Source organism: Pygocentrus nattereri, chromosome 6, assembly GCF_015220715.1.
Source record: "Pygocentrus nattereri isolate fPygNat1 chromosome 6, fPygNat1.pri, whole genome shotgun sequence".
NCBI classification, from domain to species: Eukaryota; Metazoa; Chordata; class Actinopteri; order Characiformes; family Serrasalmidae; genus Pygocentrus; species Pygocentrus nattereri.
In genome coordinates, this window is record NC_051216.1 from 37,682,292 (window position 1) to 37,704,458 (window position 22,167).

Consider the following 22,167-nt stretch of genomic DNA (forward strand, 5'->3'; position numbering starts at 1 on the left):
TTTAAGTAGTTTAGAATTTCCTCAACTTGAGATGCTGTAAATTCTTTAAGATTTGCTTCTTTAATACGAATTTGTGAAAAGTCTCATCTAGACTGGTCAGATCTTAACTTAAGACCAAAAGATAGGAATTTTCTGTAATATGGCTCCTGGTTTACAAAGCATTTGATGTAATCTTGCCTGCTTGTGGTTCAGTCAGCGCCAAAGCCCATATTATGCCAGTTCTGCATCTTGAACAGCTCTACATATAGAGTGAAATACAGCAAAGAGCCTAATGTGTAATAATTTAAACTGATTTTAGTAACAGAACATAAAGTAACAAGCAATTATGAATTAGGAAAAAATAGCATTAGCAAATGTGCGGAATGATACAAAACATAAAACACATTCAATGCATTCATTGTACTCAAGCAGGAAATTGTCTTGCTTTCTATTCATGGAATCCTACACAAAATATATACTACACTTCTTTTAAACAGGTGTCTAGTAAACAGCCATTTAGTCTCAGCCAGGGAAACTGTTGTAGCTCTACAGTAATTACAGACATAATTTTAGCGTTCAAGCAAAGAGAGATTACAGATTTCTATTTCATTAAGACAGTCAGTGAAGAAACAACCAGGCCAAATCACAGGCCATATGTTTATGTTAAACTGCATTGGTCTCTAATTCAACAAATTTTGTGAATGATTCACAATTTAACCTGCAATAAGGTTATGGACAACAACAGAAAACTGCATGCCTGCATTATATTCAAGGACAGCATCTGTCCAGCTGCAACTATTTTGTACAGCAGTGATATTACTGAAAAGCATAATTTATCTAAGTATCCTAGGCTGAATCCCAAACAGTCCGTACTCCCTATGCAATGCATATGTAGGCCATGGAATAAAGGCTTTTGTATTATATGTCAAACAAAATGCCATTTATATTCAGCCACAAGTTGTGTAACTCTCCAGTTAACATTTAATGCACTATTCAGTTATACAGGCCAAAGTTTTATGACCTGTGCAGTGCACTACATAGGGAGCAGAGAGCCTTCTTCAGCTTGTTGTGAGGCAGTTTTACATTCAGGTGTGTCACAGCTCAAGAACAAGGATGTCGGTGCATGAAAGTAGCAGAAATGAGGATAAACTTCACAATTAAGTATTTAAATTTACACTGAGCTTTTAGCACATTTAGCGCCACGTTAGTATGTGTGACTTTCAGGCATATGCGGAAAAAGGTGAAGCCCTTTGGATACATGGGGAGAAGTAACTCAAGCAGTTCCAAAAGTCTCATTTCACAGTCATGTGACAGTATTATGCAAAGTACTTGCTCTTTATGCAGAGATTTGGTCTCGATGCCTTGCTTTTTAATAGTCCTTAATTGAGAAAGTAGGCTTTGTGCTTGGTGGCTAAATACATTCCATGTCAAAGCAAGTTCAGTGAAAAATCGAATTTACACTCAGCCAAGACATGTTTGTGTTCAGAGTTTGCTACTTCAGCTTTGCACTGGAGCTACAACAAATAAAAACTGTACCTGCCTGTGCTTCAATTTGAATATGATTCATAAGGCTTCGTAAGCCTTGTACGCCCACTGCGAAACTAAACAAGCAAACTATGGACACCAAATATGTTTTGGTGGACTGACCACTTTTGTGTATAATTTGTTAAATTTTTTTTTTTTTTACTAAATCATCGTTTTAAAGCTTAAGAAACAGGTCTGGGCCAATAATCAGAACTCCTTTATGACCCGAAAGTGGTTTTCAATAGACGCCGGCTCGTCCTCAAAGTGCAGCTTATGGGTGATGCAGGTGTTGTGCTCCTCAAGTGTCTTAATGAAACGCCGGTGCTCCCGACCCACCCAAGCTCGCATGGGGTCCCGCACCTCGTAGGGCGTGACATGAGCATGCACAGACACTCCACAGGCTGCCAGTTCTCCAAGTGCCCGTTTGTCAGTCACCCACGTCTCGCCGCCTCCAGGGTGCCCACCATCCAGCCAGTACATATCCGAGATGCTCTCAAGGAACAGCTTCAATTCTGGCTCAACCCTGGCACCCGCCAGTTCGTACACAATCTGGTTGAGCACCACACATCCCTTGCTGAAGCCCACTAAGGTCAGGGAGAAACCCTGAGGTAGAGGCGCAGCACCCCCTAGAGGTGGCAGAGGGTTTGGGAGGCCCGCCCGCTCCATGCCGTGGCCCAGGAGGCCTCTCAGGTGGCGCAGGGCCCCATAGTCTGGAGAGTGCTCTGGAGCCCCAAACAGGTTGCTCTCCACAAAGTTCTGGTAGCAGCTAAACTTATGTAAGTACATGTGGGATGCGCGGACCACCCAGATGTGACGCCCAGGAAAGCGGGAACCCAAGATGACGGCTACACGCTCCAAGCTCCAGCACTGCCAAGGGGCAGCTTCGGGCTGGAGCGCCATTTCTTGCTGGAAGTTCTGGAGGGGAAGGAGAGAAAAGTTTTACACTTTCTCCTCACAGTTAAAAAAAGGTGGTTCTTCAAGGGTTCTTTAGTAAAGGCAATGGTTCTACTCCGAACCACAGTTGAATAATTCTTGAGACTAATGGAGAATGTGTTGTAAATGGTTCTACATTGCACCAGAAAGGGTTCATCCAGTGTTACAATATCAGGCAACTTTTTAGTAGTGCTATATATCCTGCATAGAGCCATTTTCAAAAAGGCAGAACACATTCATCAATCTGAAGAAGCATTTTGTCGTGTGAAGAACCACTTAAACATGAAATGGTTTGCTTTGACTATAGAACCCTTAAAGAACCACATTTTTTGTGTGTACAACACTGAATGACTAACATCTCAACCACTGAATTTGCAGCCTTTTAAATAATAATTTAGTGCAATTTCTCTTTAATTTTGAGATAGTATTCTTGAACAACGCGTAGGAGGCCAACTATAAAAGGTATCACCACAACCACAGCTAAACTAAACCACAGCTAAATAAGACAGCAGATAAATAGTGAGGGTAATGAACAAAATATCCCTATGGTAATATAATACTAACCTGGGCCTGAAAGGTGTGATTAAAGACTACTCCGTTTTTCTATACTAGGGTGCAAAAACTTAGACTCCAGACAACGAGGCTGAAGTTGGCTTCTTATTCGCCAGATTCTTGTTCGAATTTTCCAGTTGCACATGTAACTGCTGCAACATTTAAGTTAATGTGGAACAGGAAAACTGGAGCAACCACGTAAACTGAGGCTAATCTAGGGTTAGCTAGCATTAACCTATATCAAATGACTCGATCTGAAATGTCAAGTTGTGGATCAGAAGTGTGTTTACCTCTGCTTTAACACGGCCTAAAGACTCATTTACAGGTAAATAAATCAATATAACGTTAAATAGCTTACTTGTATAGCATTACTAGCGTTCGTGCTAAAGCGCTAGCGTTAAGGTTAGCCGTTTGCACCGATAATGAATGGCGAATTAACGCAGACTGGTGTAACAAAAATACAATTAAAGCCAAAATCAACAGCAAAATACACTATAACCAACCTGGATGTCCCCGGGGAAGAAGACGACATGGTCGTTCTGGCTCCGCGGGCCTTCGGGACTCAGCAATAGCAGGTCGTTGAGGCGGTGCTGCTCGGAACCCGGCACGGAGGCTAGCCGCAGGAGCCGACGCAGAGGAGGACCAGGGCTCCCCGTGGGCTCCATCCCGCCTCCTCCCGAGGCGATGCTCGACATATGAGCCACGGCAAAAAGCGACAACCCAGCAGACAACGAGCGGAGGCTTATCATGGGCAGTAATTTTGGCGGAGTGAAGCTAAACCCGTCTACACATCGTCCTCACCGCTCCGCCTGGCTCTCCTGCAGAAGCCGTCCTGACTAGTGGCTGTGAAAACGGTCTGTTCGGGACGAGCATTAACGTCTCACTCCAAAAATAGGTCGGTTGGTTTGTTATTTACTTTATACAGTAAGCCCCCATGTGTTTAAAATGTATTTTGTTTTTTATTTGTGTTTTTACGACGCTAATCGGTGCTGTGAGATAAAACGAAACAAACCAAAGTCTGGTGATGGGGAGTCGATTCCAAAGGAGTCATTTCTTCGATTCCATCGCGTTTGGGAGTCAAGGCCGACCAGTGACTCTGGGAGTCGAAACGCTTGGAGTCGCCACTTCGACTCTGTGTTTTTTCATTAGCAACGTTACATGCAGCCTGATAACCCGTTAATAATTAAAATAGCTCAGTCAGAATAGAACACGTCAATGTATACACCTCCGTCAGAATAGACTAGTCGACCTGTAGTATTGAGGCCATTCGGAACACACATTCTTTCAGACTGAACGAGGTTGGTAATCCTGTGAGAAGGGTCTGGCTGCAGACAAACACTCTCAGCCTGACATGCACCGCCAGCCTATTGATAATGTCAGTGTACACCCTGACACAACAGTAGCCACGTTTACGAGAAGCCTAATAATCCATTAATGATACGACTAATAGCTCAATCAGAATATGTCCATGTAAACACCTCAATCGGAATAGTCTATTATGATCGAGGCCATTCGGAATACAATTTCTATCCGATATTACGAGGTGGGTAAACCTCTAAATAACCCATTAAATGGAAGAATAATAGCAGTGTAAACGCCTGAATCCGATTACATTGCAGACGGAACGCGTAAGTACGTTCTGCGCATGTGCGTCGCCTCAGCGAAAGGTTTATGCTGTTCAACATGACGGAGCAGAAACTGATCTGCAGAGGAGACGAATCTTATGCTCTGAGCTTTAAAACAGCTTTAAAACACGTCCAGCTTATGTGTCTCAGAACACGACGTCCTCCTCTCGCCGCTTCCTTTATAAGGACATGTGAAGGGCGTTTTCCTACGTCTGACATGAGTTTAAAGCAATTACAAACACAGCGCGCCAACTGGAAACTCATCTCACGCCGACTGGACCTCACGTGATGTTCGCTGTCATGGCATCGTTTACTCTAAGCGCTACTCCACGCATGCGCGTCATTTAGCATCGGATTGCTTGTAGTGAGCATGTAAACGAAGATTTTCCATCAGACTGTCAAATAGAGTGAGCATAAAACACCTCATTCAGAATCTTGTAATCGACTTACAAGAAGTGCTTTATCTATCTAGAGAAAGTATCTTTGCTAGTTACCAGTAGGTTAGAGAAAAAGACAGTCCTGAGCTGCTAGAAACAAAAGTCACTGTAGATACCCAAAGGAACAGAGTTGAACACAGAATTCTGTGCCGTACAATCCAATCCAATCCAATACCAGTAAACTACAATACACAGTGCATTAAACAATAAAGTAAACTACAATACACAGTGCACTCAACAATAAACTAAACTACAATACACAGTGCAATAATATAATATATAAGCGCAGCCGCTCCGTGTTTGAACAAGTTTCGAACGAAACGGTCGAGAGCGAGGCTGAATCGTTTAAAGAATTTGAGGACACGAACCAAAGAAGTAGCCGTGAACGTATAACGCGTCCCTTTCTACAGCGAACTCGTACACACTGTGGGCTATGAGTCCAGCTGTCAACCACTGGAACTTCATAGTCGCTCCTGTGATGCTGGCGAAGACGACACTGAAAGCTCCGGGAGCGACAGGCGTTCACTGGCCGTCATGACTGTTTACCTCTGGATGAGCCGCCTAGTGAAGCATTGTCTTTTATGTATGCGGGTCGGTTTTTAGCTGATCTGTTCAGATTTAATGTCGCATACAGGTCACATTTAAAATATAATGTGAACAGCCAAACAAGAAATCGGATTTGGTGAGAAAATCAGATTCGGGTCACTTTTACATGCTGTGTATATTGTGTGTAACTTTGTATATTGTGTTCATGTATTTACCCACAAAGTGAGGAAGAACATGTTCTATCAGTTCACTAATGCTTTTATGTGTGATGGTCAGTCAGTGTTTGCATGAATTCCTTCCTGCTTTACCAACCCCTCCCCCGCCTCCTCTGATGTTTCCTTCCTCAACGAGCTCAACAATTTCTACGCTCGTTTTGAGGAAGGGAACCCAACAACTGCAACCAAGGCAGATGTGTCTGCAGACCACCAACCACTGACTCTTTCTCCCACCGACGTAGGAGTGGCGCTGGGCAGGATTAAAGCCCACAAGGCTGCAGGTCCTGATGGCATCCCTGGACGTGTTCTCAGAACATGTTTTGGTGAGCTGGCAGGAGTGCTGACGGACATATTCAACCTGTCCTTGGCCCGTGCTGTGGTACCAAGCTGCTTCAAAACCACCTCCATCGTTCCGATACCCAAAAATTCCAAACCATCACGACTGAATGACTACCGCCCGGTAGCCCTCACCCCCATCATCACAAAGTGCTTTGAGCGGTTGGTCCTAGCACAGCTCAAATCCTGTCTTCCCCCCTCCCTGGACGCCCACCAATTTGCATACCGCCAGAACAGGAGCACAGAAGATGCAGTCTCCATAGCATTGCACTCTGTCCTCTCACACCTGGACAATAAAAATACCTCCATCAGGATGCTGTTCGTAGACTTCAGTTCAGCATTCAACACAGTCATCCCCTCAAAACTCATCACAAAACTCACAGACTTTGGTATTAGTTCAATCATGTGCAACTGGTTACTGGACTTCCTGACCAACCGACCCCAACATGTCCGGTGGGACAACCACTGCTCATCCACCATCACCATAAACACCGGTGTACCATAAGGCTGTGTGATGAGTCCCTTCCTCTACTCCCTCTTCACCCATGACTGCAAGCCTGTCGATGGTTCCAATACCATCATTAAGTTTGCGGATGACATCACGGTGATTGGCCTCATCAAAAACAACGATGAGACAGCCTATAGGGAGGAGGTGGATCGTCTGGCTGAGTGGTGCAACACTAACAACCTTCTGCTCAACGCTGAGAAAACTAAGGAGCTCATTGTGGACTTCAGAAGGAATGCTGACCCACATCCACCCATCCACATCAAGGGGACGGCAGTGGAGCGTGTGAACAGCTTCAAGTTCCTTGGTGTCCACATCTCCAAGGATCTCACCTGGACGACCAGCTGCTCCAAGCTGGTAAAGAAGGCTCACCAGCGCCTCTTCTTTCTGAGGAGGCTGAGGATGAATCACCTGTCCTCAGACATCCTGGTGAACTTCTATCGCTGCACCATTGAGAGCATCCTGACCAACTGCATCACAGTATGGTACGGGTGCTGCTCTGCCTCAGACCGGAAGGCGCTGCAAAGGGTGGTGAAAACTGCCCAGCGCATCATCGGTGCACCACTTCCTGCCATAGAGGACATCTACAGGAAGCGGTGTCTGAAGAGGGCTGGGAAAATCATCAAAGATCCCAGTCACCCAGCACACAGACTCTTCACCCCCCTGCCCTCTGGGAGGCGCTACAGGAGCCTCCGGACTAAGACCACCAGGTACCGGAATAGCTTCTTCCCAACAGCTGTCACACTCCTGAACTCTGCCTCCTGACATCTAAATAACAATGGACTGTACACACAGACTTACACACCACTCAACACCACTTACCGGCACTTACATCTGCTGTATATACTGCCCATTATTGTATATACTGTGTAAATACTCTACCTGTTCATAAGTACATACTTATCCCCCTTCATATTTATAACCTGTTCATAGTACTTTATACCCCCTCATATTTATAACCTGTTCATAGTACTTATACCCCTCATATTTATAACCTGTACATTCTTGTTTATAACCTGTATAACTTCCTTCATGTTCATACCCCCTCATATTTTTTTAACCTGTATATACTATAATTACTGTACATTGTAAGATAAATATTTATATTGCTGCTAAGCACTTCTGGATGGATGCAAACTGCATTTCGTTGCTTTGTACCTGTGACATACGCAATGACAATAAAGTTGAATTCTATTCTATTCTATTCTATTCTACCTGTTAAAGAGACCTAAGCATGTACATATAATCACATACACTTGCACACATAAACCAGAAGGAACGTCAGATTTCACACAATAAAAAAAACTATTGTGAAACAATAGTTATAACTAGAAAGGGAAAGTTCGTGAACAAACTTTAAGTTGGCTTGAAAAAGCCAGTTAATTTAGTTAAAATGTTAAATTGGTTGAAACCGGTTGATCGTTATTAAAATGTTCAACTGGTTGACAACTGTTGATAGTTGTTGAAGTGTTGTGAAAAAGTTGTAAAGCAGACCTGCAGTATCCGTGTTCGATGGTAATTTGTTGCTAGGTGCTACTGTGAATGAAGTTCCACCTTAAATTTTGCTGCATATTAATTTTAGGGCTACCTTAAACTAAGTTCCACCTTAAATTTAGTGCTAGGTTATTTGCAGTTCCACCTTAAGTTTTGTGCCACCTTAATTTTATTGCTATGTTAACTGAAGTTCCATCTTAAACAGTGTACCACCTTAAATTTAGTGCAATGTTATTTCAAGTTCCAACTTAAGTTCTCTGCCACTTCACAAAAAGTTCCATCTTAAAATCTCTGCCACCTTACAGTTATTGTTACGTTAAAGTTCCACCTTAAACACTGCGCCACCTTAAACTTAGTGCTATGTCATTTCAAGTTCCACCGTAAGGTCTGTGCCACCTTAATTTCATTGCTATGTTAATTAAAGTTCCACCTTAAATTCTGTGCCTCCTTTAATTTTGTGCTATGTTAACTGAAGTTCCACCATAAATTTAGTGCTAGCTTAAAGAGAGTTCCATCCTAAATTCTGTGACACCTTAAATTTAGTGCTAGGTTAATTGCAGTTCCACCTTAAAGTCTGTGCCACCTTTAATTTTGTGCTATGTGAACTGAAGTTCCACCTTAAGTTCTGTGCCTCATTTAAAAGGTTCCACCTTAAACACTGTGCCACCTTAAATTTAGTGCAATGTTATTTCAAGTGCCACCTTAAATTCTCTGCAACCTCACAAGAAGTTACATCTTAAAATCTGTGCCACCTACAATTTATTGTAATGTTAATTAAAGTTCCACCTTAAACACTGTACCATATTTAGTGTTATGTTAAAAGAAGTTCCACCTTAAATTTATTGTTATACTAGTTCCACTTTAAATTCAAGTTCCACCTTAAAATTAAGTGCTATCTTGGTGCAATTCCACCTTAAAAACAAAAGAATTATGCTGGAAGCAGGTGAGACATTGATTTAAGTTAAAATGTTAAATTGGTTGAAAATGGTTGACAGTTGTTGTCATGATAAATTGGTTGAAAACGGTTGACAGTTGTTGAAATGTTGCGAAAAAGTTGTAAAGCAGAAGCTGCAGTATTCGTGATTTTTTTAAAAATAAACTTTGAATAAATTTCCACCTTAAATTCTGTGCCTCCTTAAATTTAGTGAAATGTTAGTAGCAGTTCCACCTTAAATTTACTGCTGTCTTGATTAACATTCCACCTTAAATTGATTGTCATGCTAGTTGATGTTCCACCTTAAATTTAGTGATATGTTAATAGCAGTTCCACCTTAAATTTAATGTTATGTTAATAGAAGTTCCACCTTAATTTCTGTTCGAAGTTGAATTTAGTCAAATGCTGAGAGCAGTTCCACCTTAAATATAATGCTATGTTAATTGAAATTCCACCTTAAATTTAGTGCTATGTTCATTGAAGTTCCACCTTAAATTCTGTGCTGTCTTAAATTTAGTGCTACGTGCATTGAAGGTCTACACCAATATCTGTTCCAAGTTGAAATTAGTCACATGTTGATAGCAGTTGCACCTTAAGTCTACTGCTACGTTAATTGAAGTTCCGCCTTAAATTTATTGTTATGCTACTTGAAGTTCCACCTTAAATTCGGTGCTATCTGAGTGCAATTCCACCTTAACAAAATCATTATGTATGCTGATACTGCTGAGAATTAGGCTGGTTGGTGAGACATTGAGCTCCTTGCATGGTTTGTAGGTATTGTGTGAGAGAACGATGCATTGTGACACCATGTCTGGCAAGCTGCCAACAGTCCTCCCATTCATTCCCTAAGGGGAAAAAATCGACTTTGAACGTTAATATTCCGGAAACGTCGGATCGCTTAGAAAAGCACAAGCAACCTAATCGGTATAGGCCATTCGATCCTGTAAAACTTCGTGGCTCTAGCTCGAAAACTTAAAATTTTGAGTGTAGAATAATAATAATAAGATTACGAAGAACAGTAAGTTGGCTTTTTTAAGCCAACTTAATAATGTACTGATCTCAAATAAGGAATTAGGTGATATTTAAGGCAACTTCAAACTATCTTCCCACTTCCGTGTGTCTGAACGGTATGTAACGCCTTTTTGCACTTTCCTTCAAACCATTGGCTGATGCATAAAATGAGAGACAGGTGACTGGCCAATGCAAGTTTTGATTGACAAGCCATCTCTGTTATATGATTGGCCGATGCAAGAAATGATTGACAGTGTCTCCGCCTACTGGATATGTCCACAGGTTCTCCGGGCTGCAGATAGGAATATGAAACGTGCAGACGTTGGGGCGCCTCATAGGTCTGACATAGAAGACATGTGCAGATGTGCATGTTTAAGCGCACCGGCGCCGTTTACTTGTACTTGTGGGTGTCGACGCGTATGATTTGTAAATCTGCAGAAATGTTTAGACTCTGACGCCGAGAGGTTGTTAATCTGCCGTTTATCTGTGTGAATGCACGGGCCGCAGGGTGTTTCACTGGTAAGGTGCAAATGCAAGTATCATGCAGAGATACCACTTTGTGGATTTCATAATTTTATTCGAAACTTTTGGCACAAACCTAACTCCAGAGAAGTAGCTGGTACCAAAAGCGAGTCGAGTCGAGTCGTACCGTACCATGCAGTGGAAAAGTGGCTTTAACAAAATACCAACACCACGACCACGTCAGTGTCACCGCAGTACTTAAAATGATCCACCACCCAAATAGTACCTGTTCTGTCGCGGACCTATTCGTGTGATCAACACAATATTACACATCCGGAAATGCTACAAAGCTGAGACAGAGTTGGGAAAAGTTACAGTGTACACCGCAGTCTTTCATAAATAACGTTGGTAGCGACGTGCACTCTTCTGTTGGGTTTTCGTTGTTTTCCCGTTAGCCGTGAGACTTGCATTCCTTTATCTCGTTTAACTTTTGCCGACAAGTAAAAGCCAGTCCGAGATTTGCTCTTGTCTGGTATCTTGCTCGGGTACTCACTTTTTTTCGTCTTCCTCGCTGCCTCAGACAGTGTCTCTAAGCCGCCTCTGCCATGATGTCCATGCTGGCAATACCAAGCTATCTTATTGTAACTAGCTGAAGACAACAGCTGTGACATTGGTCTGTAAAGTGTTACACAGTTCTCCTGAAAGTTTTAGTGCCCACTCCTCCAAAGTTACCTGTAACAGGCGTTCCGGGTCAAGAACAGCAATGACAGAGATGCCATTCTTCCTATCATAAGTCAGTGTACTTTCAAAATGATATTGAAAGTGTTTTAAGCTAAAATTGATGCTTTAATTTTTGCCAAGTTGTTCCAGCACCAACAAACAACACATTTTCACACACAGCCTGTCTGTTTCTCTGCGTACTTTGTCTTTCACTCTGTTGTTCAATGGTCAGGACACCCACAAGACCAACAAAGAAGAGGTATTATTTGGGTGGAGGATCATTCTCAGCGCTTCAGTGCCATCCCTTGTATGCATTTTTTTTTTCAGATTTTCCTCTTATCATCAACATTCCATATAAAACTTTCGAAGACACTTGTAGGTTCACAGGTGGTTTTGGATAGTGAATAAAATGGCAATATTTGTGTTATAAACTTATAACACGTGACCCCTGGTTCCTATTACCAGCACTGTGAAGAAATCTGAGTCTCTACACTGAATCTTTTCACACCAAAACACTCTGTTTACATCACAACAACAGAATTATGCAAAGATTTTGAAAAATCAGTGGAATTCCCTTTTAACTTTGCCACTTTATTGGCATTTAAATGTATTATTAAAACAACTTTGAAAGTAACTCACGTTGTCCTTTGTTTTAGAAATGGCCTCCGCTCTTGGTCGACGTCTGGTTGCCTGTCTTCTTAACATCTCTGAGGCCCGGCAAAGAGGTTTAGTGGAGAAGGTGGCCCAAGCAGCTATCACTGATGATCATGGTATGGTTAATGTACTTCTATTTAGCAATGACAGAAAGATTGCCAACCTTTCCAACTTTTCTAATCTTAACATTGTCAATCTTTGTGAGAAGGAATAAGACGAAAGGGCACGACAGTTCTCAATATCTTCAGTGACTACGACTACAATCGATCTGTCATCACGATTGTGGCCAGCATTGAGCTCATCAGTAAGTTGTCTGAATGTGTTTTCTCAGCCTGAAATGACCTTTCTGACCTTGTTAGTTCCTGTTAGTTCGTGTTCCTGGTCGTATTGAGCAGTTTTTCTCATAAACTATTATCAAAATCTAATGACTTTTGCTTATGTCTAAAACATCTGTTTTTTGAGTACATCACCATGCACCAGCAGGCAGAGAAACTAATGTTACTTGGTAATATATTTTTTTGTTAAGATGTCAAATTTATATCCATTTTACCACTTCACCCTTCAATGAACCAATTAAACATGCAAATAGTTATTTGAGTGTTCATGATTCTACATAAAACCATTGCCTTTACTAAAGAACCCTTGGAGAACCATGTACTTCGGTTCTTTATGTTTCACATTGTTCTTCAAACCATGTTCTTCAAGGGTTTTTTTATGTTTCACCTGCCACTCACTCCACCCTCAGTTATCAATGAGAGAAGCTGTGTCAGAATCCATGTTTCACTCAGTAGTACATCACTTTAGAGAAAATGCTTAAAGCATACTGCTGTTTGAGCACAACTTACAGTGACCTTGCACTTTTATTGTACGTCACTCCACATGACATGGTGCAAAAAAATCTTGGACAAATTCTGTGGCAGACATTTATGTTATACAGCTCCCCAAAATGAAATCCAAAAAAGTACCTTAATATCTCAAATGTAGACGATAGAACTGTTATTTCTCATTGAAATTGTGGTGGAATTTTGTAGAATTATTTCACTTATTTCTAGAATTTATAAAAATTGTTTTAGGTAATTTTATCTTATGCAAATGTCTTATTCAATTGGCAGATCATTTTGCTTGTTCTAAGCAATATCTCTTAAAATAAGCAAAATTATTATTAAAACTAGATGCCATTAAAATAAGACACTTTCACTAGATGAAATTACTTAAAACAAATGAAAAATGTCTAGAAACAGGTTGAATAATCTTCTATAATAATACATTGGATATATTACCTACATTTAAGATGTTTTCACTTAATAAGATTTTATTTTGTGCAGCGTGGTGCAGAAATTGAAGGGAAGATACAATAACATTCATATTGGTAATATTGAAAGAAAAGGACAACATTCTGCATTCTGTTCTTAGGTTTCAAGTATTTTTTTAGTGAATGTATTATTTCATTGGCAACTACTTTGGCTTGTTTTTGAGAAATGATGCAGATGATCTGTCAGTGGAATAAGATACTTTCATAAGATACAATTACCAAAAGAAAAAATAAATAAATATAAGTTCAATAATCTTGTATTATTCTTGCAACAGTCATTATGAGAAATATTAGATTGGCTATTTAGGATGTTTTCACTCACTAAGATATCTTCAACAATCATCCATATTTGTGGTTTGTACTGTATTAGAAGAGGCAGTTCTTTCCGCATGTGAGCAGGCATGCTCATTGATTGATATGAATGAGCATGAAGGCATTCATCCCTGCTTGGGAGCTGTGGACCTCATACCCCTCTACCCTCTTGGAGAGGAGGTGGATTTAAAGGATTGTGGGAGGGAGGCCCAAGGTAAGACCTGGTGCATTGTGTCAAGTGTGTCTGTGCCAAGACTTTATCTTGCCTATTAAAATGCGTCATCGGTTTAGCTCAGTGGTCAGTATCCCTCCTCCTGGAGATCTAAATACCTGTAGATTTCACCTCCAACCTAAATCTAACACACCTTATGGGTCTAATCAAAACTTCTTAGTATTCAGGTAGATCTGGGCTGCATTCAGCCCCAACAAAATGTTTTCTTGGTGTCTGTTTTGAAGCATTTTCAGAGCCTTATGAAATGGGTATAAAAACATGTGTATAATACTTATGAGAAACTTCTGTCTTAACATCTTCAAAGCTGCAGTGGCTGCAATTGTAGAGGACTTTATCAGAATCCATTGTGTGCACTGCCTTTTTAATATGGCAGGTTTTATATACATGTCACTGCTGATTGGGTAACATCTCTGACACACCCTTCAAATGAGAGAAAACGTACTTCAAAGCCTGTTGCACACCAATTTGCATGGTTTTGACGTAAAGTTGGTCAACCCAGCAAAACTGTGCATGTTTTGAGATTAGAGGGTCAATTAGAGTTGGAGCTAAACTTTGCGGGAAGGTAGATCTCCAAGAGAGGGTTGGTGACCACTGGTTTAGTGAATGTCTATGTCTTTGTCTTGCCATTTTTCCTGCTCAGCTCTAGCTGCTGCTCTCATTGAACGAGTGCTAGGCACCAGTGCATTTTTCTTTGGCTGGGCGGATGTACCAATACGCCGCGGTCTTGCTCAGAGGAGAAAGGAGATCGGATGGTCCCGCAAAGTTTTAAACATAGCTGCTATTCAGCCAGACATTGGACCACAACCTACAAGACAATATGGACTAACAGGTTATAATTTTCACATACTTCCGAAGACCTGTTTTAGCTCAGTCATGTTAGACGTGTAAATATCTCCACTGCACTACACCCCAATTCTCCTGCCAGAGATCAGTTTTCTTTTCTGAAGAGAATTGGCTTGATTATAGAGTAGAGCACCAACCCTGTTCCCGGAGATCTACCTTCCTGCAGACTTTAGCCATATCTATAATAAACCTCATCTGATCAACCTGAATATTGTAGTCAGAAAATCTTGATTAGATTTATCAGGCATGTTATATTTGGGTGCCTTCCTTGCAGTAAGGTAAATCTCCAAGAGGTGACCACTGGATTAGAGTAGTGGCCTCCTGCCTCTGGAAATCTACCTTTTTGCAGACTTTAGCTAGAACCCTACTCGACACCACCTAAACCATCTAGGTAATGCCTTTAGAAGTCCTTGATGAGATAAAAGACGTATGTTAGGTTTGAGTTAGAAGTGAAAGCTACAGGAAGGTAAAACCTAATGCATGATTATTGCTAAAGCCTTGATTCTGTCTCTGTAGGTGTTGGTGCCAGCCCTTACGTGATGAACTGCAATGTGACCATTGATACCCAGGACCTTGTCCTAGGCCGGGGTGTAGCTGCAGCCATCCGAGAGTCTAGTCCAGGGGGTATTCAGGGTGTCCAGGTCATGGCCCTGCCCCATGAGGGTGCTATAGAAATCGCCTGCAATGTAGAAAGTGTTCTGGAAGGCCCTCCATCTGATCTGGCTGCTGACATGGAACCATGGCCAGCGTTCAACATTGGGGGTCAGAACTTCTATCATGCCCCAGCTTCACTAATCACTGCCCGTGTAACAGAGTTGGCTGGCCGACATGGGGTGGCTACCAAAGGTACAGCCTTAGTGGGTTTCACACCACTTGAGTGTAAGGGACTGGCTGAGATGGCACTGTCTCAGGATATTGGGGAGTTCTGGAAGATGTTGCACAGTGTACGAATGTAATGGTGATGCTTTTACAAGTGTTTTTTTTTTTTGTTGTTTTCAGACATGCAGTGTAAAACTGTTTTGCAACAGTATGAAGAAATATGTGCAACACATTACTATGAATGTTTCTAATCAGGTGCATCACAGTGGCACATTACATTTGGAATATGCTTTATATAACTTTAGTATAAATAGAAAAACCTTTTAAAAGATCTTTTTTATTGCATTGACATTTAACATTTCAGATTATATTTGAATATTTTATCAAATGTTATATCTGAAAGTTGGTGGTTTTAAATTTCATATGTAAAGAAATGCTTTTGATCAATGTAATATACTGATACTAGTGAAGGAGTATTCTTATGAATCATGAATGTAATGATTCAGCACTTTTAGTATGTCCACAGGAAGAAAGTAAAGCAAAGCAGTGGCTGTTATATAGCATTTACAGTTTTAATTGCTGGCCTACTGTGCTTAGTGATACTGTATTGGGGACTTAAGTATTCTACAGTAGTGGTCATGTTGGTGTGGGTAGAGGCTTCCTGTAGATTTCATGGAAAAGGATGCCTGCTGACTCATTGGACTATTTAGAAGGTCCAGTACCCACAGCCAAATGGTAAGAGTATTACATTTGTGTCTGCTATAACTGGCAAGTCATACTCCCATTTCATCATCTTGTGGTCACGCACACCCATTTAGGCTTTCAGAGTTATAGGCCAACCTTTTCGTGTTAATGTGTGGTTTGAGACAGGACAAACAGACCCCAGGGTTACAGTTTGTTAATTTCTAGTTTTATTCCTAATTAAATAAACCTATGTGTCAAACTATCACCGCTTTCACACAGTCACTTTTGGTACTTTTTTGGCCAAAGGGCAGAAACCCATGAGGAAAAAAAAAAGGCAGCCACCAGTTTCTGCCTGCCTATTTGCAAACAGCAGTTTCAACCATTCCTGAATTACATGACAGTAATGTGTTTACTATAAATTAATTGAAGAAAGTGCATCAAGTGTTCAAGTAGGGTGTATAGTTTCAAACAATTCGGGAAGGGATGCAGAGGGGCACACAGGGAGTCCTGCACTACACAGAAAGAAAAGGGTGATTTATAAAAATTATTTTAAAAAATTGGCATAACTTCTTCAGGAACCATTAGCCATTTTTGCTAATACAGTCCTAGGTGAAATAAGAGGCCATAGTCTACATCCAGCAGATTGACCAAGACTTTGTATCCCTTGATTGGCAGTTACATTGCAGAAATATTCAAGCTTTGTGTGCACAGAGGAGCTGTTGGGAGGGCAGGACAGTGGTTTTGCATCAGTGTCTCATCTCTTCGAAGCACGTCGGGGATCCCTGCCATTGCTGATGGTGACAGATGGTTTAGGAGGGGCCAGAGGTCCCCCTACAGTCACTGGAGGGGGGGGGCCGTTGCCAGGAACACGTCCGTTTGTTCTTCCTGGAGCTCCAAAGTTCGGGGGTACAGGGGTACCATTTCCTGTGAATCAAAAGGTGTTTGTGAGTCCAACAACAAATCTGTTTACCTCAGCGGTTGTCCTATAGGGCCAAAGCACTACAGAGCGTATTTACTTCACTTAACAACTTGAGCAATGCAGCTAAGGTTCATTATTATAGGATAAAAACAGACAAACATCTCTGCAGTGCTGTGGAGAGCTAGAGTTACCTAGAATCTGACCTGCACATATAGTGCAGTGCTACTCTGTGCCATTGCAAATGAGCAATAAAAGACCACCTTGATCCTGAACGATATGTTAGGACAGCTTACCTGCTTGAACAGGAGTACCCGCATTTTGATTGGGTGGAGAATTTCCTTGTTGTTCTTTACACTAATGAGAACAGAGAAAAGAAACCAGACCAGTTTTATAACGGAAACCATTTCATGCCCCTTTGTCAGTCAACCTTAATGGTCATTTAAGTGTATGTCTATAACCATTCAGTTTACACTGCCATCTAAAGGGACAATGTAACCTTACCGTCTTATTCTGCTGGTTGGCTTGGGCTAGCAAATCTGGATTTGGTTCACTGAAATTAGGAACCTCGGAGTATACCATACAGAACCTGAAAAAATTAAATGACTACCGTTATTGCACACACACACCAAACTTGAACCATGTAGTTCTATTTTAATGTTATACTCACTCTCCAATTTTCTGCAGATCTCCACCTCGTCCAGTGTACAGGGTAAGGCATCCCTTCCAAATGGAGGCATAACTACAACACAGTTAATACCTGAGTTTATTGGGTCCTAAACAAGTTTATAGACAATGTGTCTGCACGGTACTTAAAAGGGACGTTAATAAAAAGGAAATTACTTGTAGCTAGAGCCTTGTCTGTGGTCTCTTAGGGAGGGCTGTGCAAAATACTTAGTAAAAATAATGATGGCCAAATACTGAATACACTAAATGGTATTACATTACACACTCCAGTACAACACCTACAAAGTAATGTACTACGAACACATATTGGCAAGGCATATTAGAGAAATTCATTTAAACTGTTCCATGTTGTTACTAGTCAGAAAGTAAGGCAACAACATGCTTAGCATTTAAAAGAAAATTCAACATCATACCCTCTTTATTTAAAAAAAAAAAAAAAAAAAAAGGACTGAACTGATACTTTTTAGCCTTTAAAACCCAGCCCTAAACAGCTATTCCACTGATTTAAAAAAAAAAAAAAAAAAAAAAGTCTCAGTGGTTTGGTGTGAAATGCTCAGTTCTAGACAAATTTAGTGTTTACAGTGGTTGTGGTGAACAAAAAGCTCTTACAGAAAGATATTACAAGAAATTATTATGAATGCTGCCTAATATGCGACAGTGGTCTATAGTAGTTCTGAGGAATATTTGGACTACTATGTATTTTTAAAAAAAGCTAAAGGTTTGGGATAGTAAACAATGCGTGTTGTAGACATGGTGACCGCTGGTTTCTATCACCAGCGCTAAAATGAACAATTTCACACAAACACCGACTCCCCTTTAAACCTGCAAAAGAAGAGTGCGGAATATAGGGGGAAGCAGAGTTACCCTCGTGTAAGGCGAATAATATCCCCTGGCTGGATGAGGCTGCCCAGTTCATCCCAAACAGAGATGGCGATGCTGCCGCTTTTATCGGCCACTTTACAGGAGCGTACTTCATGACCATCCTTTGTCTTGGTCACCCGACCTGGAAAAGCGAAAGCACAGTGGCAGAGTCGCATTTTAACAGCGAGAAGCACAAAAGCTAAAAATGCCCCCCAAAGTACACAAGCGTCATTACAAACGGCACAACTCTGTCTCTTTAAGAAGTAGGAAAAAGGAGAAGAGATTTAAGCCTCTAGAGCTCCAGCTTCTCATTCGAATTTTCCCCGTTCCACCTTAAATGTTACAGCAGTTACAGCAGTACCCGCCGGCACCAGAACGTAAATGCTGCACCATTTAAGGAGGAACGGCAAAATTCGAACAAGCTGGCGAAGAGGAAACTCGTAGCTTTTTAGCTAGTTTATCATGAGAGGCACATTAACGCTGTGTGGGTTACATAAACTTACCTATTTCCAAAACTATAAAAACGATATTGAGATTTTTCGATCCCGGCTTTACGTCTTTGATTAAGATCACCGCTTCGTTGGAAACACTCGACATCTCTGAGTCTGAGGGGAGCGGCTAGCGAAGGGCTAGCTTAAGGCTACAAGCAGCATTCGGTACAGCTAACGTGTTAGCTGGCTTAAAATACAAAAAAGAGCAAAAATGAGCAAAAATATTAACCCTACCTCGAATGAATACCTGTGATATTAACAGCCAGTATATGCAATTGGCTAAAGGGGCTAGCTCGGCGTGGTTAGCCCTTTGCTTTCCTGAAGTTAGCACTACGTATCTTATAGGAACTGCTAAACGATGTCAATTCGACATGACTTGTGTTTTTACAAAGTTAACGGTCAAGTCTTATGAAAGGGGGCAATCTGTTTTCCTCCTCACACTAAACGTTAGCCTAGCTGAACACTTTTGTCAATGTGCTGTTTAGACTCTTGACTTCCTTCTGCTGAAGGAAGAAAGAGGACGCTTTTGAACACGGATAAAAAAAAAAAAAGTCTTAAAAAAAGAATTATAGCCCAGTATTTGCTTACTCGTTTTCTTAAATAGCGAGCTAACCTAAAGCCGGGCACTTCTCTAGTTTCCGAATCCACACAATAACGGTGGAGAAGCAGCCACAAAAGACTGCTAACGAGCTACACTTTCAAACAGCCCCCTCAAAAAATAAATGAGCTGCTTTTAAATCATCCTCTAAACGACGTTAACTGCTAGCCGTATAACGCCATCGAACACAAAAGAAGCAGCCACCTAGCGTTACTTGTTTTACAAAAAACCCAAAAAAGTCTGGCATCGGTAACGTCGAGCCCTCATAAAAAACTGTTCAGGTTTATTATTTTCAACCTGTGTTTCTATTTGTGAGGTATTACACAAACATATAATCATATTTAACCCTAACCTAAGAAAAAAATAGACTTCAACATTACTGCCAGTTGCACCCTCACTCCCTACAAAAAAAAGAAGAAAAAAAACTCAGAATAACGCCAACGTGTGTTCGGTACTGTTTATATACAAGATGGATTGTTCCATTATTCCGCTCCGGAAAGGGGGATACAGTGAGCTTAATCGCTCCGAACACGAGATTTTTTCACATACAAAGCGCATTTGATTGCACGTCAAACATTAAAGATTTAACCTGCAACAGTGGTCAAATGTTAAACGTCGACGTGACATATCTACTTAACAAGAAGTACAAAAGAGAAACGCGTTGGTGAGTGCCGCGATGTCGATATCTGATTGGACAGAATGAGGAATGTGGCCACATGGAAAGGAAATACCCGCACACCCTTTATTTCCTCATTGTGGACGTTGTGTAATATGATTTGATTGCATACATCAGAAATACCTACCGTTCCTACGAAATCTTAACCGCTGATTGCTGCCGATTCGCTTTCGGTCCTATTCTGAGTTACTGATAGTGTTTCACACCACGCTATATTAAACTGAAATTTGATAATTTAGCTCAGCCAAGACTTTGAAGAGAATTCCACCAGTTGTTCGATATTTCGGAATAATTCAGTTGTTGAGATGTAAACAACGTTCATTCAGAGTGGTTTGGCGTGAAGGGTTCCCTTCTAAAGTAACGTACCAAGACAGAATTGTTCACAGTGGTGACAGGAACCAGACATCCACCTCTGAAAGTTCACTTCCTCACAGAAAGTTATTACATGGTTATGAGTATGCTGTTCGATGTCTGAGATGTTGTTTTTATGGTATTTTTGAGAAGAGTTCTCCTTTAAAATCCATTCATGGTGGAGGAATACATGCAGGCCGTTGTGGGGCAAAATAGTGCCCAAAGAAAACTTATTATTTCAGACGTTCCACTATTTTCCCATCATCAACATCCTATGTAAAAACCAGCAGAAGTTTTGAAAAATGGGTGGACACACTGTAAAGGACTGTAATGGGGCCCTGACACTGATAGCAGACACATTGGATGGTTTCCCACTGGGATCTAAAGGTGTTCTATAGGATACCAGCGGTCTGTAATGGTAAATATTAAGCCGATTACCAGTAAGAAGCAAAAATATTACGTTTCAATCCTAATGGTTCTAACAGTAATTTTTCAGCAGGGCTTAGGACTACTGGACACCACCAAGAATGAGTAGAAACTTTTAATGGTTTCTGTGATTGTTTTCAGGAGGGCAAGGCTGCCCTACATGCTTAAAAATGATGTTTATCCAAAGGGTCTTTAGTAAAGACACTGGTTCTATATAGAACCACGAACCATCAAAGAACCTTCTGCATGCTTCAGTGGTTCTTTGCATGGTGAAAGGGTTCTTCACATTGATGAAGTATGTGTTGTATATGGTTCTATATAGAATTTTAAAAAATTGTTTCATATAGCACAAAGAAGCTTGACCCCAGAACAATAGAAGGACCCTTTTTGGTGCTATATAGAACCATTTTTAAAAAATCGTATACAAAAAACAGTTACAACAGATTATACATCAATCTTAAGGACCATTTTATCATGCAAAGACCCATTTAACCATGAAATGTTCTAAATAGAACCGTTACCTTTACTGGAGAACAATCTAAGTGTGTAGGAAAGGAGAAGGTAAAGTTTCAATGTTTGGCTGAAATAAAGCTAATAAAAAATGCTGCTGTGTGAATCACACCCAGATGTTGATCTAATAATTGTGTTTTTGTCGATATAAAAAGTGAAAACATTTAGTCGTCACGAACAGGATTCGAACCTGTGCGGGGAAACCCCATTGGATTTCGAGTCCAACGCCTTAACCTCTCGGCCACCGTGACGCCACACTTCAAGCAGACAAGCTGGTTAATTATAGTTTCATTTATAACCATTAGTTACAATATTACTATTTTCCAAACGATTTACGGAAACATTTCATTTAAAAATCTAAGGCCCGTACAATTCCAATTCTATTATGAACTGCTAGCTGACCCAGCAACCTAGCCGTTCCAATCGTTAAGCTAATTAGCCTGCAGGTTAGCTAAGCTACGGCTTTAAGATTATTTAAAATAAAATTATTTTGCTTTGCAACACTATGTAACTAGCTCTGTA

The 22,167-nt window shown here is 40.9% G+C and overlaps 3 protein-coding genes and 1 non-coding gene across 11 annotated transcripts; 1 reads left to right on the forward strand and 3 right to left on the reverse strand.

Annotated features, from left to right (window-relative positions):
• Positions 1-276: 276 nt before the first annotated feature.
• c6h2orf69 (chromosome 6 C2orf69 homolog) lies at positions 277-3,771 on the reverse strand. The gene is made up of 2 exons (XM_017695094.2): positions 3,492-3,771; positions 277-2,418 (listed from the first exon to the last, which is right to left on the reverse strand). Exons 1-2 carry the CDS (start codon positions 3,735-3,737, stop codon positions 1,711-1,713), a joined length of 954 nt encoding a protein of 317 aa, XP_017550583.2. The 5' UTR covers positions 3,738-3,771; the 3' UTR covers positions 277-1,710.
• Positions 3,036-16,394, forward strand: ftcdnl1 (formiminotransferase cyclodeaminase N-terminal like 1). Of its 7 annotated transcripts, none has more exons than XM_017695092.2 (6): positions 3,036-3,313; positions 11,930-12,043; positions 12,136-12,231; positions 13,610-13,765; positions 14,424-14,612; positions 15,143-16,394. In XM_017695092.2, exons 2-6 carry the CDS (start codon positions 11,932-11,934, stop codon positions 15,580-15,582), a joined length of 993 nt encoding a protein of 330 aa, XP_017550581.1. In that variant the 5' UTR covers positions 3,036-3,313; positions 11,930-11,931; the 3' UTR covers positions 15,583-16,394. The 7 variants fall into 7 exon arrangements, with proteins under 7 accessions (XP_017550581.1, XP_017550580.1, XP_037395185.1 ...); XM_017695091.2 differs by lacking the exon at positions 3,036-3,313 and adding an exon at positions 3,753-3,883; XM_037539288.1 differs by lacking the exon at positions 3,036-3,313 and adding an exon at positions 10,134-10,207.
• nabp1a (nucleic acid binding protein 1a) lies at positions 16,334-20,124 on the reverse strand. Of its 2 annotated transcripts, XM_017695095.2 has the most exons (7): positions 20,035-20,124; positions 19,097-19,271; positions 18,597-18,735; positions 17,716-17,787; positions 17,550-17,634; positions 17,342-17,402; positions 16,334-17,053 (listed from the first exon to the last, which is right to left on the reverse strand). In XM_017695095.2, the coding sequence occupies exons 2-7, from the start codon at positions 19,188-19,190 to the stop codon at positions 16,884-16,886; spliced, it is 621 nt and encodes a 206-aa protein (XP_017550584.1). In that variant the 5' UTR covers positions 19,191-19,271; positions 20,035-20,124; the 3' UTR covers positions 16,334-16,883. The 2 variants fall into 2 exon arrangements, with proteins under 2 accessions (XP_017550584.1, XP_017550585.1); XM_017695096.2 differs by lacking the exon at positions 19,097-19,271 and having other exon boundaries at positions 20,035-20,077.
• A 1,690-nt stretch (positions 20,125-21,814) lies between these two features.
• On the reverse strand, positions 21,815-21,896 carry trnas-cga. Its single transcript has one exon. It is a non-coding gene; the product is annotated as a tRNA-Ser (tRNA).
• Positions 21,897-22,167: the final 271 nt, after the last annotated feature.